This window comes from Ischnura elegans, chromosome 6, assembly GCF_921293095.1.
Source record: "Ischnura elegans chromosome 6, ioIscEleg1.1, whole genome shotgun sequence".
NCBI classification, from domain to species: Eukaryota; Metazoa; Arthropoda; class Insecta; order Odonata; family Coenagrionidae; genus Ischnura; species Ischnura elegans.
In genome coordinates, this window is record NC_060251.1 from 113267643 (window position 1) to 113287090 (window position 19448).

The following is a 19448-nucleotide window of genomic DNA, read 5'->3' on the forward strand; positions in this document are numbered from 1 at the left end:
TTGTTTTAACACTAGAAGGACCAGACCCGTAATTTTCACAGGTAACCTAGTTTACTTACTTCAACAAATTACCTGAAATTTTTTGTCTTAATTTTTTCTGAATTATATTTTTTATGGTACGTTTTCTGTTCAAATATAATTAAATTTTTTTCATATAGAAAAGAAGTTTAACCACATTTCCTTACACCTTAATGGACCAACACCTGTCAAAATGACAGGTTAGGCGTTTCTATTTTATTTATAATGGTAATGCAATTTTTATTCAGGAAATCAGTACACTAAATTCAATGGCGTAGCCAAGAATTTCTTTGGGGGGGGGTCTAAAACCAGGGGGGAATTTTTGTGAAAAAAGTGCCAAGCAGAGGGTTTTAAACTTATTTTGACACTTTTCATAATTGAAAAAATTTCATTTGTTAAAGAAATATTTTGTAAATTCATGATTTTTCAAAATTTTGTTTTCTTTTATGTAGGAAAATAATTTCGTTTTTATATTTCGGGGGGGAGGGGGGGGAGGGGAGGTCCGGACCCCCCGGAACCCTCCCCCCTGACTACCCCACTGACTATATTTTATCAGCCCATTTTGATGTCTTAGTTAGCACATTCATTGCATATTGAAATGGAATAAGCGGCTTATCTGTCATACTGAGTGGCATGTGGTAGGTCAGGTCAGGGAAAGCAAGAGCGCTTAGACGGCTGATCATTTGAAAATTTTTATTGTAAAACGATCAAAAAAATTACTGAGTTGTGTTGATAAATAAAAGGAAAGTTTATATTTGATGAATTTATCGATTAAATCTAACATAAAGACGAGGAAATATTGAAATTAATTACTACCCATCAAAATGTCAAGTCTATATAGGTAACCGTTCGAATCAAAATTACTGAAAAAATAAGGAATTTTAGAATTGAATCCCTATATAGACGTTTTTTTCATAGCGGCATAAATATATTCGCTTTGCATTGTAATTTTAAGATGTGACATTTTACGCACCAATAAAAATTGTTAATAATCATGTGAAAATGTCAAAACTGAAAACGAGCACAAAGACTGAAAATCTATGGACTTTTAGCATTCTTAACCCTAAAATGGACGTTCGTTAACGTTTTGCAACTAGTGGCATTAAAATATTCGCCTTACATTGCAAATCGGAAGAGGTTACTTTTTACGCACGAATCCAAATAGATAATAACCACAGTAATTGATAGAAGTAAAAACTTGCACAAATACTAAAATTCTATGGACTTTTAGAATTGCAAACCTTATATTTTACGATTCATTACATTTTCTACATAGTAGCATAAATATGTTCGGTTTTCATTTGAATTCAGAATGTGTGACTTTTTACGCACGAATTGAAATGATTAATAACCATGTGAAAAAGGCAAAACTTAAAACGTGCACAAAGGCTAAAATTCTATGGACCCTTAGAATTCAATATCCTCAATTGGACGTTACTTAACGTTTTCCACCTAGTGGCAAATATATATCTGCTAAAAATTGGAATTCAGAAGATGTGAGTATTTACGCAACAATGAAAATTATTAATTATCATGTGAAAATGACAAAACTGAAAACGTGCACAAAGACGGAAAATCTATGGACTCATAGCATTCTTAAACCTAAAATGTACGTTCGTTAACGTTTTCCTACTAGTGGCATAAATTATTCGCCTTCTATTACAAATCCAAAGATGCTACTTTTAACGTACGTATCCAAATTGATAACCACAGTAAATGATAAAAGTGAAAACTTGCACGAATACTTAAATTCTATTGACTTTTAGAATTGCGAACGTTAAATTTGACGATTCTTTACATTTTCTACATAGTAGCATTAATATGTTCGCTTTTTATTTGAATTCAGAACGTGTGACTTTTTACGCACGAATTGATTTTATTTATAACCATGTGAAAAAGGCAAAACTTAAAACGTGCACAAAGGCTAAAATTCTAATGACCCTTAGAATTCTGAACCCTTAATAAGAAGTATCTTAACGTTTTCCACCTAGTGGCTAATATATAATTGCTAAATATTGTAATTCAGCAGATGTGAGTTTCTACGCACCAATGAAAATTATTAATTATCATGTGAAAATGACAAAACTGAAATCGTCCACAAAGACTGAAAATCTATGGACTTTTAGCATTCTAAACCCTAAAATGAACGTTCGTTAACGTTTTCCCTTTAGTAGTTTCAAAAATATTCGCCTTTTATTGCAAATCGGAAGATGTTACTTTTTACGCACGAATCCAAATAGATAATAACCGCAGTATATGATAGAAGTGAAAACTTGCACGAATACTAAAATTCTATGGACTTTTAGAATTGCAAACCTTAAATTTGACGATTCTTTACATTTTCTACATAGTAGCATTGTCGTATCCCGCTCGTCTTCGAACGAGATATTAGCGACAATACGAACGTCTCTCGAATGGAAGGATCTGGTGCCGGAAATAAAAGTAGTCACTCTGAATAAAAAGCAGTGACTTTATTTCCTTTTCTTAGGAACAAATATGTCCCCAGCCTCCTGGCCGGTCCAGCTCAGCCAATGCTACGCGTGAGTCGGCACGGAGGCTTGCTAGTCCAAAGTGCAAGTCTACGAGAGGACCCGCTCGTGATCGGCGGATGTCGGTCCAGGGGTAGATAAGAGGGTTTTTTTGGACCTTCCCGTGGGGGAAGATTAAAAGGGTATGCCTAGCTTGGCTCGTGGCTGAGTTGTGGCGTGGCGACTGGCTGTGCTGGACCGGCCAGGAGGCTGGGGACATATTTGTTCATAAGAAAAGGGAATAAAGTCACTACTTTTTATTCAGAGTGACTCCTTTTATTTCCGGCACCAGATCCTTTCACTCGAGAGACGTTCGTATTGTCGCTAATATCTCGTTCGAAGACGAGCGGGATACGACATAATAAAACTGGTGTCAGGTGTTCGGGTACGCGGATTGATTGGCAGTCTTAATTGGAGTCGCAGTCGAGGACTCCATCACTCTCTGAGAGCTGTCGTCTTTGGAGAACACGGAAGGATCAACAGGAGTCGCCCGCTATCAGCCAGGAGGGAGCGTTGCCTGTGTCGCCGAGGGGACCTTCAGAAAGAGCCGGACTCACCAGAAGAGAAAAAAAATTGTGAGTAAGCCACACTTGGTCCTCTAATTCCCCCCCCCCCCCCCAATTCCCTCATTGTGTAAAGTGAAGTAAATAAGATAGTTAAGATGGCCAACGCGGTGCAATCTTCTGAAAATGGCGATTATTGCAGTATCGCAGAAGCGATGAAAATTGTTAGTCAACCCTTTGATGGAAATAAAAGTAAATTACGGGAGTTTGTGGAAAATGTGGATGTAGTATTTGAATTAGTAAATCCCTCTCAGCATGATAGACTTCTAAAATTTGTGAAGGCGAGAATAACTGGTGACGCTAGATCAAAGTTAATGGTGCGAGACCTTACTCATACATGGGCGCAAGTTAAGGCGATTTTAGAAGAGAATTATGCCGTTAGGCGGACTCTTGACTTTTATGCTTGTGCCATGTTTAATGCAAAGCAGCACAAAGGGGAGAGTATTGCGTCTTGGGGCTCGCGCATTGATGCTATGCAAACGGAATTGCGTGACGCGGCTCGCCGAGTGTCGAATGAGAGCGAAGAGGCTGGTGCCGTAGCATTGGTGAATCATTTAGCCAAGGCCTGCTTCATTCAGGGGCTGGAGAATGAGCGGATCCAAACCATAGTGCGTAGTAAAGGGGAGGCGTTGCTATTGCCAACAGCTGTAGAAGTAGCTCTAGAGGAAGAAAGCGCTATACTGTCTGCCATTGAGAGGGGAAAATCATCTGATGCTCGAAGTCGGGTACACTGCGATAATTGCGGAAAGCGGGGCCACCTAGCTAGCAAGTGCTATTATAAAAATAAGAAGCCTTGCGAAGAAAAGGGGATAAGGAAAATAGAGGGAATCAAATGCTTTCGGTGCGGGAAACAGGGGCACATGGCGAGAGAGTGCCGATATAAAGTGAGCACGCAAGGGTCCTTCTTCGCAGGAGATAAAGAAGAGATAAAAGAGGGCCAGAGAGGTTTCAACCCGAAAAAGCCTAAGCAGATACACGTCGGCAGCATATCTGGAGTCGGCGATGGAGATTCGATAACGCTGCACTGTCCTGAAAGTAAAAGCGGAAAGTTGTGTCTTTTGCTGGACACAGGTGCTGACGTAAGTTTAATAAAATCGTCAGTATTGAAAAGAGGGACTAATTATTATCCCGCTGAGAAAGTGAGGGTGAAAGGCATCACAGAGGATCTCATTACCACAGAAGGAAGAGTGACTTTAACGCTAGAAGACCAAAATAAAGAGGCCATTTTAGATTTTCAACTCATTGATGGCTCCCGTTTCTCTCTGAGTTTTGATGGAATTATTGGAAGAGATTTACTGAGGGAATTAGGAGCTGTAATATACGTTGAGCAAAGAAAGGTTTTCATGAGAGGGTTGCAACTTGAAATGGATAAGAAAAAGAAATTGGAATGTGATCCCGTCGTGGAGCGAAGGATTAAAATCCCCGCTCGCTGTGAATGCATAGTAAAAGTACCAACTACTTCCCAAGGAGAAGGAGTATTAGCAAAGGAGAAGTTAGAAGATGGTGTGTATCTGGCTGAAGTTTTGACCATTGGGGTGGACGGAGAATGTACGGCCAGCGCAATGAACACGACCGATAAGGACGTCGAGTGTAAATTGTCTCCAAGGGTATTGCAAAAAATTGAAATAACTTCCCAAGACGCTTCATCAAAGCTAAAAGAGGGAGGCGCCAGGAGAAATGAAATTTTAAAGAGAGAATTGCGATTAAGCCACCTTTGTGGAAGGGAATTGGAAGATTTTTTGGACTTATGTCAGAATTATAGTGATGTATTTTTCTTGCCGGGCGATAAACTAACCGCTACTACGGCAGTGGCCCATGAAATTCCCACACCATCGCGTGAAGGAAATAATGCCATTAATACACGCCCTTATCTTTATTTATCTTTATTCATCCACGGCGAGGATTGGCCCTCGCGGATGCTGTATACAACACATTTATGAAAACATTCGATACAACGAAACATACAAAACATGTACATTGGATTAAAACATTAGAAACACATACATTACAAAGATTACAATTACAATTATCGCATCCCCGAAGTGCACAAAAGGGAGGTTAGCCGGCAAATACAAGGCATGCTGCGAGATGGAATAATTGAACCTAGTAAGAGCGCCTGGAATTCACCTATTCTGGTAATTCCTAAGAAGGAGGATGCCTCCGGCAAGCAGAAATGGAGAATTGTGGTGGATTACCGCAAATTAAATGATGTGACGGTGGGAGATGCATTTCCGTTGCCCCTCATTACGGAAATATTGGATCAATTGGGAAAGGCCAGGTATTTTAGTACATTGGACCTTGCTAGTGGTTACCACCAAATCCCTAAGGCAAAAGATGATCAACACAAGACGGCTTTCAGCACGTTTCAAGGTCACTCTCAGTTTAAGAGGATGCCGTTCGGATTAAAGGGAGCGCCTGCTACTTTTCAAAGATTAATGAACACCGTCCTAAGTGGCTTGCAAGGCTTACGATGCTTCGTGTATTTGGACAATATTGTGATCTTTGGCAATGATTTTCACTCCCATAATGACAGGTCAAAAGAAGTCTTTGGGAGATTGAGGGAATATGGACTTAAATTGCAGCCTGAGAAATGTGAGTTTTTAAGAACTGAAGTTAATTATCTGGGGCACGTAATTTCGGAAGAGGGCGTGAAACCCGATCCTGGAAAGGTGGAAATGATTCATAAGTTTCCACGGCCGAAAAATACTAAGCAGCTGCAGAGTTTCCTGGGATTAGCCGGTTACTACAGGCGATTCATCCACAATTTCAGTCAAATTGCGAGGCCTTTGCATGAGTTGCTGAAAAAGAACGCGGAGTTCGAGTGGAAAGGGGAGCAAGAAGAAGCTTTCCAGAATTTAAAGGAAATTTTGATGACGGAACCGATATTGCAGTATCCGGATTTCTCTCGCCCTTTCCTCTTGACTACGGATGCCAGCAATAAGGCATTAGGAGCCATTTTATCACAAGGTACGCCGGGAAAAGACCTGCCGATTGCATATGCATCAAGAGCATTAAACAAGGCAGAGAAAAACTACTCCACCATTGAGAAGGAGTTACTAGCTATTGTTTGGGGAACACAATACTTTCGGCCATACTTATACGGCAGAAAGTTTACAATAATAACTGATCACAAGCCGTTGACTTGGATTTTTAATGTGAAGGATCCAAGTTCGAGGTTAATGCGATGGCGAATTAAGATGGAGGAGTATGATTATGAAATCATATACAAGAAAGGGAAGCTGAACTCGAATGCGGATGCACTAAGTCGCATATGGGCGATAGAAGCCTCAGAGAACGAGTCATCGGAGGTCGAGACTCGTGAGCAGATCAGCAAGGAGAGGAAGGAAGAAATTCTCCGAGAAATACATGATTCACCCGTGGGCGGCCACCAAGGAATGAATCGAACCTATGAAAGAGTGAAATTGTATCATAAGTGGCCAGGGATGAAGAGCGATGTGGAGAAATACATACGCTCGTGCGATAAGTGCCAAAAGAATAAACTTACTAAACCAAAAACCAAGATGCCGATGGTAATTACTCAAACGCCAGAGACAGTCTTCGAAAAATGTAATTTGGATATAGTGGGGCCATTTCCAGTGACGTCGCAAGAAAACAAGTATCTCTTGACGTTCCAGGATGATTTGAGAAGATCCAGATCCAAGATCGTGAAGGAGTTGAAATCGAGAATGCAGGAAAGTCATTCTAAGGCCAGAAAATTATTGATGGAAGCGAAGGAGAAGAACAAGACGGAGTATGATAAGAATTCCAATCCTCAACTGTTTTTGGAGGGTGATAAAGTCTTACTGTTCGACGAGACGGTGAGGAGGGAGCGGTCGAAGAAGCTTTCCTCTCAATGGGTAGGACCCTTCTCGGTAGTGGGTGTTGACGGAGTAAACGTGATCATAAAAAAGGCGAAAGGAAAGGAGGTTAAGGTTCATTGTAATCGTCTGAAGTTGTTCTTCTAACTCTTCGCAGGGCAAGAGGAGATGACCGCCTTACCCTTCCTGTTTTTGTGTGTGGTGGCGGGGGCGATGACAGCGGATTATCTCCTAGAAAAATATGGTCAAACTCCTGGACTCTACTACGACGCTAATGGTGAGGCGGAGCTATACAACAGCGAGTGGAAGATGATAACTTATATTAGTCTGGCGGAGTTGGAAAGAAACGCGATTCTCGTAGCTAAGTACGCAGAAAAGACTAGTCAATTCTGCTTATTAAATCAACACACGCAGTGGATTCATCTAACTGGATGTTTAACCACTATGCCGACGCTGGAAAAAAAATGTTAAATGTAGATAGGCTGAGGTGGTTGATTTCGCAGTTTGCTGGGAGCAATACGAGGAAAAGGAGAGGACTTTTCAATTTTTTGGGTGAAGTCAGTAAGGTAATATTTGGCACCTTAGATGAGACTGATGCATCATATTATATGGACAAAATTAGTCAATTAGAGAAGGATCAGTCAAAATTTCTGACTATTGCACAGCAACATGTGACCCTAATCAAGGCGACTATAGGCGCTGTGAATAGCACACTTGCAGACGTGCAGACCAATGAAGAAAGGTTATCGAAAGGTTTGAACGAGCTGAAGGGATACGTGAATGAAGCGACTGGAGAATTAATAAACGAGACTAACTACTTAAAGCTGGCACTAACGGGTCAGGAACATGTGAGAGAACTTGCGTTTGTAATAGAGGAAGTGACCCGTAATTACGAGATTATACTGGACGCTATAATCAACGCGCGACAAGGAGTGTTACAGCCACAGATAGTTAGTCCAGGAGAGATCTTCAGTGTGTTCAAGAAGGAAGAGACGAAGTTGCCCAAGGAACTGTCCCTTCCCTTCCCGCCAAGTGTGGCTTACAGTAACGCTATGTTAAAATTGTTAACTTTAGATGTATTTTGGTCTAAGGAAGTTTTAGGGTATGTGCTGTATTTACCTCTTTGCAATTCATTGAGATTTAATGTATATCGTGTTTTACCCTTACCCACTTTGGTAAATGGAACTTCTAATAAGTTTATTTATATCAAGCCCCAGAAGGAATATTTGTTAATTGATAAAATGAATAGATATTATGTTAAGTTTTCAAGGGAGGAATTGTCTTGGTGCAAGAAAGTTGCAACAAATTGGAGAGTTTGCAAGCAATTATATCCATTGCAATTATTACAGCTTCACGAAGATTGCGAAGCTAAAATGATGCAGTTTATTAATGAGATTCATTCTCTTTGTGAGCGTCGACTTGTTGGGTTAAACCAAACTTTATGGGTACAAGTAGACGCAAATGAGTGGTTGTACACGGCTCCAAAGCCGGAGAGTGTGACTATATTGTGCAATCAACAAGATCCGTATGACGTGGTGGTGAACGGAACGGGAAGGTTAACTTTTCTTCAATACTGCAAGGGTTATGGGACGGGGACTGTCCTTCAAGGAGAAATGATAGCTACCATGAATCGCACTAAAAACGATTTCATTCCCCCACTCTCCTTAACATTTGATTGCTGTAATCCAGAGCACGGGTATTCTTTGGATAAAATACATGATCATTTGCCCCTTATTAATTTGGTACAACATGTGGATGATTTAGACTATGCTAGTACTAAAGTAAGGGACCTTGAAAAAATAATTGAGAATGAGAGTCGTGAAACAAGTAACGTAAAACATCACTTTAATATGTCAGTACTGAGCTATCTGTGTTTCGGATTCATGTTTTGCTTAACTGTGTATTGCTGTTTATGTAAATGTTACATTGTTAAAAATTGTGATGCAATCTAAACTTCTAAAGGACCTTTATATTATTGGTCATTGTTCTTTTACGCAGTTTTTAAAAAGGGTATAATTTGTGGTGTATGGTGTACTTGCAGTTATTTTACATATTATTGGTTCGAGAGAAACAACTTGTCGTGTTTCTCTATTTCTAAGGAGGGAGGTGTACCATCCAGCAGCCATTGCTACGCGTGAGTCGGCACGTAGGCTTGCTAGTCCAAAGTGCAAGTCTACGAGAGGACCCGCTCGTGATCGGCGGATGTCGGTCCAGGGGTAGATAAGAGGTTTTTTTTTGGACCTTCCCGTGGGGGAAGATTAAAAGGGTATGCCTAGCTTGGCTCGTGGCTGAGTTGTGGCGTGGCGACTGGCTGAGCTGGACCGGCCAGGAGGATGGGGACATATTTGTTCAAAAGAAAAGGGAATAAAGTCACTACTTTTTATTCAGAGTGACTCCTTTTATTTCCGGCACCAGATCCTTTCACTCGAGAGACGTTCGTATTGTTGCTAATATCTCGTTCGAAGACGAGCGGGATACGACATAATAAAACTTATCCCGCTCGTCTTCGAACGAGATATTAGCGACAATACGAACGTCTCTCGAGTGAAAGGATCTGGTGCCGGAAATAAAAGGAGTCACTCTGAATAAAAAGTAGTGACTTTATTCCCTTTTCTTATGAACAAATATGTCCCCAGCCTCCTGGCCGGTCCAGCTCAGCCAGTCGCCACGCAACAACTCAGCCCCGAGCCAAGCTAGGCATACCCTTTTAATCTTCCCCCCGGGAAGGTCCAAAAAACCCTCTTATCTACCCCTGGACCGACATCCGCCGATCACGAGCGGGTCCTCTCGTAGACTTTCACTTTGGACTAGCAAGCCCATAGAGGTTACTGGAGGGGGCGCGCCCTATCCTTTCTAATAGCGGGAAGTGAAGCCAGGGGGGCGTGGCCAAATTGCGCATTTAGCCATGATGCGCTGCCCTGCTATAACACAGAGTCCTACGGGGCAACGACAAATTTTTGCTTTTAACTCATAAATAATACCTTTAGGCATTTTTCGCGAAAGGTACGATGAAAATAAATAGTAATACATGCCCAAAGAATAAATTTATGCTGGATCATAGCCGTTGTGACCTGCAGGAAGACAATAATCAACGGATAATGAGGTGTTTAGTCAAGCATAATTGACTCAATATTACTAGCTAAACAATGGCTGGCAATTCGAAAATTGTATTAATTTTAACTTAATGAATCTTAATCTGGAAATTAAAGATCGATTGAATATGTTGCTATGCACCGTCGTTACTTCTACGAACATAGTAATCACCATTGAACTCGTCATGAACTGCTCCTGTACGATAGAAATATTGACCAAACCCGAAGTTAAAATAAGTTTTACGACATTACGCAGAAATAACTCACGACTTTGTTTCATATAATTCCATTTTCACTGTCAAAGCCCCCGAAAAAGAACGGTGCTACCTCTCGTAATGCAAGTTAATGCACTACGAGTGCGTACGTCCGCAGTTGACCATGCTCAAGTAAGATTGACGGACGAAAGATTGCGAAATCACTACGTTTTCGATACAAATTATTTTATTTTTACTACCCAAGCCCCTGGAAAATATCCATACTACATCAAGTAATGCCCCTTTGCACGCGAGTGAACTCGTCTGAGTGCGTGCCTCTAAATTTAACTTGACGAAAAGGTCGACATATTATGATTTTCAAAGAAAAACAAAATCAAGCATAAAAATTCATTTAATGGGCAAATTACAAAAAGATTAATTCACGACACAAAACATTTTCACATTGTTCAAGTACAAGATTCAACTTTGGCAGATCAACAGAAAATGTAAACATACACAATGCATGGGTGAGGCCAAAAATGCAAAACCGAAATGCAAACAGCTAAGGCGATTGCAATTCATAATTTTTCCAGTGAGCAACTGCCACTCTTCATGATTCATCACAGGAAAGTAAATGGTGAAAGGTTTTCGGAAATGGCTTAATAAAAGGACCAGCAAACTTCCAAGGATATCCTGAAAAAAGTAGAAAGGCTGCGAAAGTGAATATGTATAGGTGGAAAGAAATTTCCTGTTCAATAACCATTATTTTTATAAATACACCAATTCCAAAAAAATATTACTATAGATAATGTATTTAAATTAAGGTACTAGCAATAATTACCACTTCCTGTCCCGTAAAGTTTAACATATGCTGAGAATAACAATCAAATAACGTAATTAACAGTGTTCTGTGATGCCTTAAGGTAATTACAAAGGGCAGAAGCTGGACTTATGAGAAAATTGATATTGTTAACTGCCCGCATATTCTTTGTAACAATGAAGTGTATTCTACCTAATTGCCTCATAACTGCTATGTCATCTTCAATATTTTAACTGAAAAATTACAGAACACCACATAACTCCGCATAATTCCTTACAAGCCATCTAAAAGATGTGTGTGACACGTGTTTCAGTCGCATTATTTCCCATCGTTACTATTATACTCGCAACAAAATAGTTAACATGACACTTAAAATATTATACTCGCAACAAAATAGTTAACATGACACTTAAAATACAAATAAAATACTTAATTACTACCGTTGACTAATAACATTATCAACTATTCACATTAAAAGGAACCCCAAACACGAGCGCGTTGTAGGTAACAAATTCAATATGTATCAGGTGTAGCGAACATCTCACGCTATATTGCATTTTTTTGACTATTTTATTCTATATTTTACTCACCGGTGGAAAGTAAGGCCTGTTTTCTTCCTCTCCGTGCGATTATTGCACCCGTAAGCCGAGCAGCAAACCATCTGCGAATGCAAAGTTTAAATAGCATATATCTGCCTAACGGAATGTTTCCGGATGTAGATTATAATATCCATGAAAATAAACACACTAATAAATATTTAGGTACCTTTATATGACCTCTGTAGCCACTGGTTTCAGAAAAAAACAATATTTACTTAACATGTAAGCTTACGGCAAATCGACGAAGCGGGGAAGAGCGTGATGGCTAAATGCGCAAAAGTACCGTTATGCCTGGCTTCACCTCAGAGCGCTTATGCCCCCTCCAGATACCTCTATGAGCAAGCCTACGTGCCGACTCACGCGTAGCAATGGCTGCTGGATGGTACAGCATAAATATGTTCGCTTTTTATTTGAATTCAGAACGTGTGACTTTTTACGCACGAATTGATTTTATTTATAACCATGTGAAAAAGGCAAAACTTAAAACGTGCACAAAGGCTAAAATTCTATGGACCCTTAGAATTCTGAACCCTACATTAGACGTTCCTAAACGTTTTCCACCTAGTGGCAAATAGATATCTGCTGAATATTGAAATTCAGATAATGCGAGTTTTTACGCTCCAATGAAAATTATTAATTATCATGTGATAATGACAAAACTGAAAACGTGCACAAAGACTGAAAATCTATGGACTTATAGCATTCTTAACCCTAAAATGGACGTTGGTTAACGTTCTCCAACTACCGGCATAAAAATATTTGCCTTCTATTGCAAATCGGGAGATGTTATTTTTTACGCACGAATCCAAATAGTTAATAACCACAGTAATTGATAAAGTTGAAAACTTGCACGAATACTTAAATTCTATGGATTTTTAGAATTGCAAACCTTAAATTTGATGATTCTTAACATTTTCTACATAGTAGCATAAATATATTCGATTTTAATTTGAATTCATAATGTGTGACTTTTTACGTACGAATTGACATTATTAATAACAATGTGAAAAATTCAAAATTTAAACGTGCACAAAGGCTTAAATTCTATGGATCCTTAGAATTCTAAACCCTAAATTGGACGTTCCTTAACGTTGTACACCCAGTGAAAATAAATATTCGCTAAATATTCGAATTAATAAGATGTAAGGTTTTACGCACCAATGAAAATTATTAATTATCATGTGGAAATGACAAAACTGAAAACGTGCACAAAGACTGAAAATATATAGTCTTTTAGCATTCCTAACCCTAAAATGGACGTTCGTCATCGTTTTCCAACTAGTGGCATAAAAATATTCGCCTTCCATTGCAAATCGGAATATATTACTTTTTACGCACGAATCCAAATAGATAATAACCACAGTAATTGATAGAAGTAGAAACTTGCACAAATACTTAAATTCTATGGACTTTTAGAATTGCAAACCTTAAATTTGACGATTCTTTACATTTTCTACATATTAGCATAAATATATTCGCTTTTAATTTGAATTCATAATGTGTGACTTTTTACGCACGAATTGACATTGAAAATGTTGCTGTTGTTGAAATTATTACTCTTATTGAAATTGTTGCTGTTGTTGAAAATGTTGCTGTTGTTGAAATAGTTGCTGTTTATGAAAGTGTTGCTGTTGATGAAAATGTTGCTGTTGATGAAAATGTTGCTATTGTTGAAAATGTGTCTGTTGTGTAAAATGTTGCTGTTGTTGAAAATGTTGCTGTTGTTGAAAATGTAACTGTTGTTGAAAATGTTGCTGTTGTAAAAATGTTGCTGTAATTGAAAATGTTGCTATTGTTGAAAATATTGCTGTTGTTGAAAATGTTGCTGTTGATGATAATGTTGCTGTTGATGAAAATGTTGCTGTTGATGAAAATGTCTGTTGATGAAAATGTTGCTGTTGATGAAAATGTTGCTGTTGTTGAAAATGTTGCTGTTGATGATTATGTTGCTGTTGATGATAATGTTGCTGTTGATGAAAATGTTGCCGTTGCTGAAAATGATGCTGTTGTTGAAAATGTTGCTGTTGTTGAAAATGTTGCTGTTGTTGAAAATGTTGCTGTTGTACAATATGTTGCGTTGTTGAAAATGTTGTTGTTGTTAAATATGATGCTGTTGTTGAAAATTTACTGTTTTTGTGAATGTTGCTGTTGTTGAAAATGTTTCAGTTGTTGAAAATGTTGCTGTTTTTTTAAATGTTGCTGTTGTTGAAAATGTTGCATTGTTGAAAACTTTGCTATTGTTGAAAATGTTGCGGCTGTTGAAAATGTTGCTGTTGTTGAAAATGGTGCTGTTTTGAAAATATTGCTTTTTTTGAAAATTTTGCTGTTGTTGAAAATTTTGCTGCTGTTGAAAATGTAGCTTTTGTTGAAAATGTTGCTGTTGTTGAAAATGTTGCTTTTTTTGAAAATGTTGCTGTTGTTGACAATGTTATTTATGTTGAAAATGTTGCTGTTGTTAAAAATGTTGCTGTAGTTGAAAATGTTGCTGTTGTTGAAAATGTTTCTGTTGATGAAAATGTTGCTGTGCATGAAAATATTGCTGTTGATGAAAATGTTGCTGAAGATGAAAATGTTGCTGTTGATGAAAATATTGCTGTTGTTGAAAATGGTCTGTTGATGAAATTGTTGCTGTTGTTGAAAATGTTTCTGTCGATGAAAATGTCTGTGTTGATGATAATGTTGATGTTGTTGAAAATGGTGTGTTGATGAAAATGTTTCTGTTGATGAAAATGTCTCTGTTGAAGAAAATGTTGCTGTTGATGAAAATTTTGTTGTTGATGAAAATGTTGCTATTTCTAGAAATGTTGCTGTTGTTGAAAATGTTTCTTTTATTGAAAATGTTGCTGTTGTTGAAAATGTTGCTGTTGCTGAAAATGTTGAAAATGTTGGTGTTGATAAAAATGTTGCTGTTGATGAAAATGTTGCTGTTTTGATTATGTTGCTATTGATGAAAAGGTTGGTGTTATCGAAAATGTTTCTGTTGATGAAAATGTTGCTGTTGGCGAAAATGTTGCTGTTAATGAAAATGTTGCTGTTGTTTTAAAAGTTGCTGTTGATGAAAATGTTGCTGTTGTTGAAAATGTTGCTGTTGTTGAAAATGTTACTTTTGTTGAAAATGTTGCTGTTGTGTAAAATGTTGCTGTTTTTAAAAATGTTGCTGTTGATGAAAATGTTGCTGTTGTTGAAAATGTTGCTGTCGTTGAAAATGTTACTTATGTTGAAAATGTTGCTGTTGGGTAAAATGTTGCTGTTGTTGAAACTGTTGCTGTTGTTGAAAATGTTGCTGTTGTTGAAAATTTTGCATTTGTTGAAAATGTTGCTGTTGATTAAAATGTTGCTGTTGATGAAAATGTTGCTGTTGTTTAAAATGTTGCTGTTGATTAAAATGTTGCTGTTGTTGAAAATGTTGCTGTTGTGGAAAATGTTATTTTTGTTGAAAATGTTGCTGATGTGTAAAATGTTGCTGTTGTTGAAAATGTTGCTGTTGTTTAAAATGTTGCTGTTGATGAAAATGTTGCATATGTTGAAAATGTTGCTGTTGTTGAAAATGTTACTTTTGTTGAAAATGTTGCTGCTGTGTAAAATGTTGCTGTTGTTGAAAATGTTGCTGTTGTTGAAAATGTTGCTGTTGCTGAAAATGTTTCTAGTGTTGAAAATGTTGCTGTTGATGAAAATGTTGCTGTAGTTGATTATGTTGCTGTTGATGAAAATATTGGTGTTGCTGAAAATGTGGCTGTTGATGAAAATGTTGCTGTTGACGAAAATTTTGCTGTTGATGAAAATGTTGCTGTTGATGAAAATGTTGCTGTTGTAGATAATGTTGCATTTGATGAAAATTTTACTGTTGTTGAAAACGTTGCTGTTGTTGAAAATGTTACTGTTGTTGAAAATGTTGCTGTTGTGTAAAATGTTGCTGTTGTTGAAAATGTTCTGTTGTTGAAAATGTAACTGTTGTTGAAAATGTTGCTGTTGTTGAAAATGTTGCTGTTGTACAATATGTTGCGTTGTTGAAAATGTTGCTGTTGTTAAATATGATGCTGTTGTTGAAAATTTACTGTTTTTGTGAATGATGCTGTTGTTGAAAATGTTTCTGTTGTTGAAAATGTTGCTGTTTTTTTAAATGTTGCTGTTGTTGAAAATGTTGCTGTTGTACAATATGTTGCGTTGTTGAAAATGTTGCTGTTGTTAAATATGATGCTGTTGTTGAAAATTTACTGTTTTTGTGAATGATGCTGTTGTTGAAAATGTTTCTGTTGTTGAAAATGTTGCTGTTTTTTTAAATGTTGCTGTGGTAGAAAATGTTGCATTGTTGAAAATTTTGCTATTGTTGAAAATGTTGCGGTTGTTGAAAATGTTGCTGTTGTTGAAAATGGTGCTGCTTTGAAAATATTGCTTTTTTTGAAAATTTTGCTGTTGTTGAAAATTTTGCTGCTGTTGAAAATGTAGCTTTTGTTGAAAATGTTGCTGTTGTTGAAAATGTTGCTTTTTTTGAAAATGTTGCTGTTGTTGACAATGTTATTTATTTGAAAATGTTGCTGTTGTTAAAAATGTTGCTGTAGTTGAAAATGTTGCTGTTGTTGAAAATGTTTCTGTTGATGAAAATGTTGCTGTGCATGAAAATATTGCTGTTGATGAAAATGTTGCTGTTGATGAAAATATTGCTGTTGTTGAAAATGTTGCTGTTGATGATGATGTTGATGTTGATGAAAATGTTGATGTTGATGAAAATGTTGCTGATGACGAAAATGTTGCTGTAGATGAAAATGTTTATGTTGTTGATAATAATGCATTTGATGAAAATTTTGTTGGTGTTGAAAATGTTACTGCTGTTGAAAATGTAGCTTTTGTTGAAAATGTTGCTTTTGTTGAAAATGGTGATGTTTTTGAAAATGTTGCTGTTGTTGAAATTGTTGCTTTTGTTGAAAATGTTGCTGTCGTTGAAAATGCTGCTGTTGTTGAAAATGTTGCTGTTGTTGAAAATGTTGCTGTTGATGAAAATGTTGCTGTTGATGAAAATGTTGCTGTTGATGAAAATGTTGCTGTTGTTGAAAATGTTGCTGTCGTTAATAATGTTGCTTTTGTTGAAAATGTTGCTGTTGTTGAAAATGTTGCTGTTGTTGAAAATGTTGCTATTGTTGAAAATGTTGCTGTTGTGTAAAATGTTGCGGTTTTTGAAAATGTTGCTGTTGTTGAAAATGTAACTGTTGTTGAAAATGTTGCTGTTGTAAAAAATGTTGCTGTTGTTGAAAATGTTGCTGTTGTTGAAAATGTTGCTGTTGTTGAAAATGTTGCTGTTGACGAAAATGTTGCTGTTGATGAAAATGTTGCTGTTGTTTAAAATGTTGCTGTTGATGAAAATGTTGCTGTTGTTGAAAATGTTGCTGTTGTTGAAAATGTTACTTTTGTTGAAAATGTTGCTGTTGTGTAAAATGTTGCTGTTGTTGAAAATGTTGCTGTTGTTTAAAATGTTGCTGTTGATGAAAATGTTGCATATGTTGAAAATGTTGCTGTTGTTGAAAATGTTACTTTTGTTGAAAATGTTGCTGCTTTGTAAAATGTTGCTGTTGTTGAAAATGTTGCCCATGTTGAAAATGTTGCTGTTGCTGAAAATGTTACTGTTGTTGAAAATGTTGCTGTTGATGAAAATGTTTCTGTTGATGAAAATGTTGCTGTTGTTGATTATGTTGCTGTTGATGAAAATGATTGTGTTCATGAAAATGTTGCTGTTGATGAAAATGTTGCTGTTGACGAAAATGTTGCTGTTGATGAAAATGTTGCTGTTGTTTATAATGTTGCATTTGATGAAAATGTTGCTGTTGTTGAAAATGTTGCTGTTCTTGAAAATGTTACTTTTGTTGAAAATGTTGCTGTTGTGTAAAATGTTGCTGTTGTTGAAAATGTTACTGTTGTTGAAAATGTAACTGTTTTTGAAAATGTTGCTGTTGCAGAAAATGTTGCTTTTGTTGAAAATGTTGCTGTTGTTGAAAATGTTGCTGTTGTTGAAAATGTTGCTGTTGTACAATATGTTGCGTTTTTGAAAATGTTGCTGTTGTTAAATATGATGCTGTTGGTTAAAATTTACTGTTTTGTAAATGTTTCTGTTGTTGAAAATGTTTCTGTTTTTGAAAATGTTGCTGTTGTATAAAATGTTGCATTGTTGAAAATTTTGCTATTGTTAAAAATGTTGCGGTCAATGAAAATGTTGCTGTTGTTGAAAATGGTGCTGTTGTTGAAAATATTGCTTTTTTTGAAAATTTTTCTGTTGTTGAAAATGTTGCTGCTGTTGAAAATGTAGCTTTTGTTGAAAATTTTGCTGTTGATGAAAATGTTGCTGTTGAGGAAAATGTTCCTGTTGATGAAAATCTGTTGTTGAAAATTTTGCTGTTGATGATGATGATGATGTTGATGAAAATGTTGATGTTGATGAAAATATTTCTGTTGACGAAAATGTTGCTGTTGATGAAAATGTTGATGTTGTTGATAATGTTGCATTAGATGAAAATTTTGCTGTTGTTGAAAATGTTGATGCTGTTGAAAATGTAGCTTTTGTTTAAAATGTTGCTGTTGTTGAAAATGTTGCTTTTTTTGAAAAAGTTGCTGTTGTTGAAAATGTTAATTTTGTTGAAAATGTTGCTGTTGTTGAAAATGCTGCTGTTGTTGAAAATGTTGCTGTTGATGAAAATGTTGATGTTGATGAAAATGTTGCTGTTGATGAAAATGTTGCTGTTGATGAAAATGTTGCTGTTGTTGAAAAAATTGCTGTTGTTGAAAATGTTGCTTTTGTTGAAAATGTTGCTGTTGTTGAAAATGTTGCTGTTGTTGAAAATGTTGCTGTTGTTGTAAATGTTGCTGTTGATGAAAATGGTTCTGTTGTTGAAAATGTTGCTGTTGTGTAAAATGTTCTGTTGTTGAAAATGTTCTGTTGTTGAAAATGTAACTGTTGTTGAAAATGTTGCTGTTGTTGAAAATGTTGCTGTTGTGTAAAATGTTGCTGTTGATGAAAATGTTGCTGTTGTTGAATATGTTGCGTTGTTGAAAATGTTGCTGTTGTTAAATATGATGCTGTTATTGAAAATTTACTGTTTTTGAAAATGTTGCTGTTGTTGAAATTGTTTCTGTTGTTGAAAATGTTGCTGTTTTTTAAAATGTTGCTGTTGTTGAAAATGTTACATTGTTGAAAATTTTGCTGTTGTTGAAAATGTTGTTGTTGTTGAAAATGTTGCTGTTGTTGAAAATGGTGCTGTTGTTGAAAATATTGCTGTTGTTGAAAATTTTGCTGTTGTTGAAAATGTTGCTGTTGTTGAAAATGTTGCTGTTGTTGAAAATGTTGCTGTTGTGGAAAATGTTGCTGGTGATGAAAATGTTGCTGTTGTTGAAAAATCTGCTGTTGATGAAAATGTTGCTGTTGATGAAAATGTTCTGTTGATTAAAATGTTGCTATTGTTGAAAATGTTGCAGTTGTGTAAAATGTTGCAGTCGTTGAAAATGTTGCTGTTGCTGAAAATAATGCTGTTGTTGAAAATGTTGCTGTTGTTGAAAATGTTGCTGTACATGATAATGTTGCTGTTGATGAAAGTTTTGCTTTTGTTGAATATGTTGCTGTTGATGAAAATGTTGCTGTTGTTGAAAATGTTGCTGTTGTTGAAAATGTTGCTGTTGTTGAAAATGTTGCTGTTGTTGAAAATGTTTCTGTTGTGCAAAATGTTGCTGTTGTTGAAAATGTTGCTGTTGCTGAAAATATGGTGTTGTAAAAATGTTGCTGTTGTTGAAAATGTTGATGTTGTTGAAAATGTTGCTTTTGTTGAAAATTTTGCTG

The 19448-nt window shown here is 36.7% G+C and overlaps 1 protein-coding gene across 1 annotated transcript; it reads left to right on the forward strand.

The window, feature by feature from the left end:
- Positions 1 to 3207: 3207 nt before the first annotated feature.
- On the forward strand, positions 3208 to 7099 carry LOC124161448. The gene is made up of 3 exons (XM_046537770.1): positions 3208 to 4716; positions 5257 to 6966; positions 7085 to 7099. Exons 1-3 carry the CDS (start codon positions 3208 to 3210, stop codon positions 7097 to 7099), a joined length of 3234 nt encoding a protein of 1077 aa, XP_046393726.1.
- The last annotated feature ends 12349 nt before the right edge of the window (positions 7100 to 19448 follow it).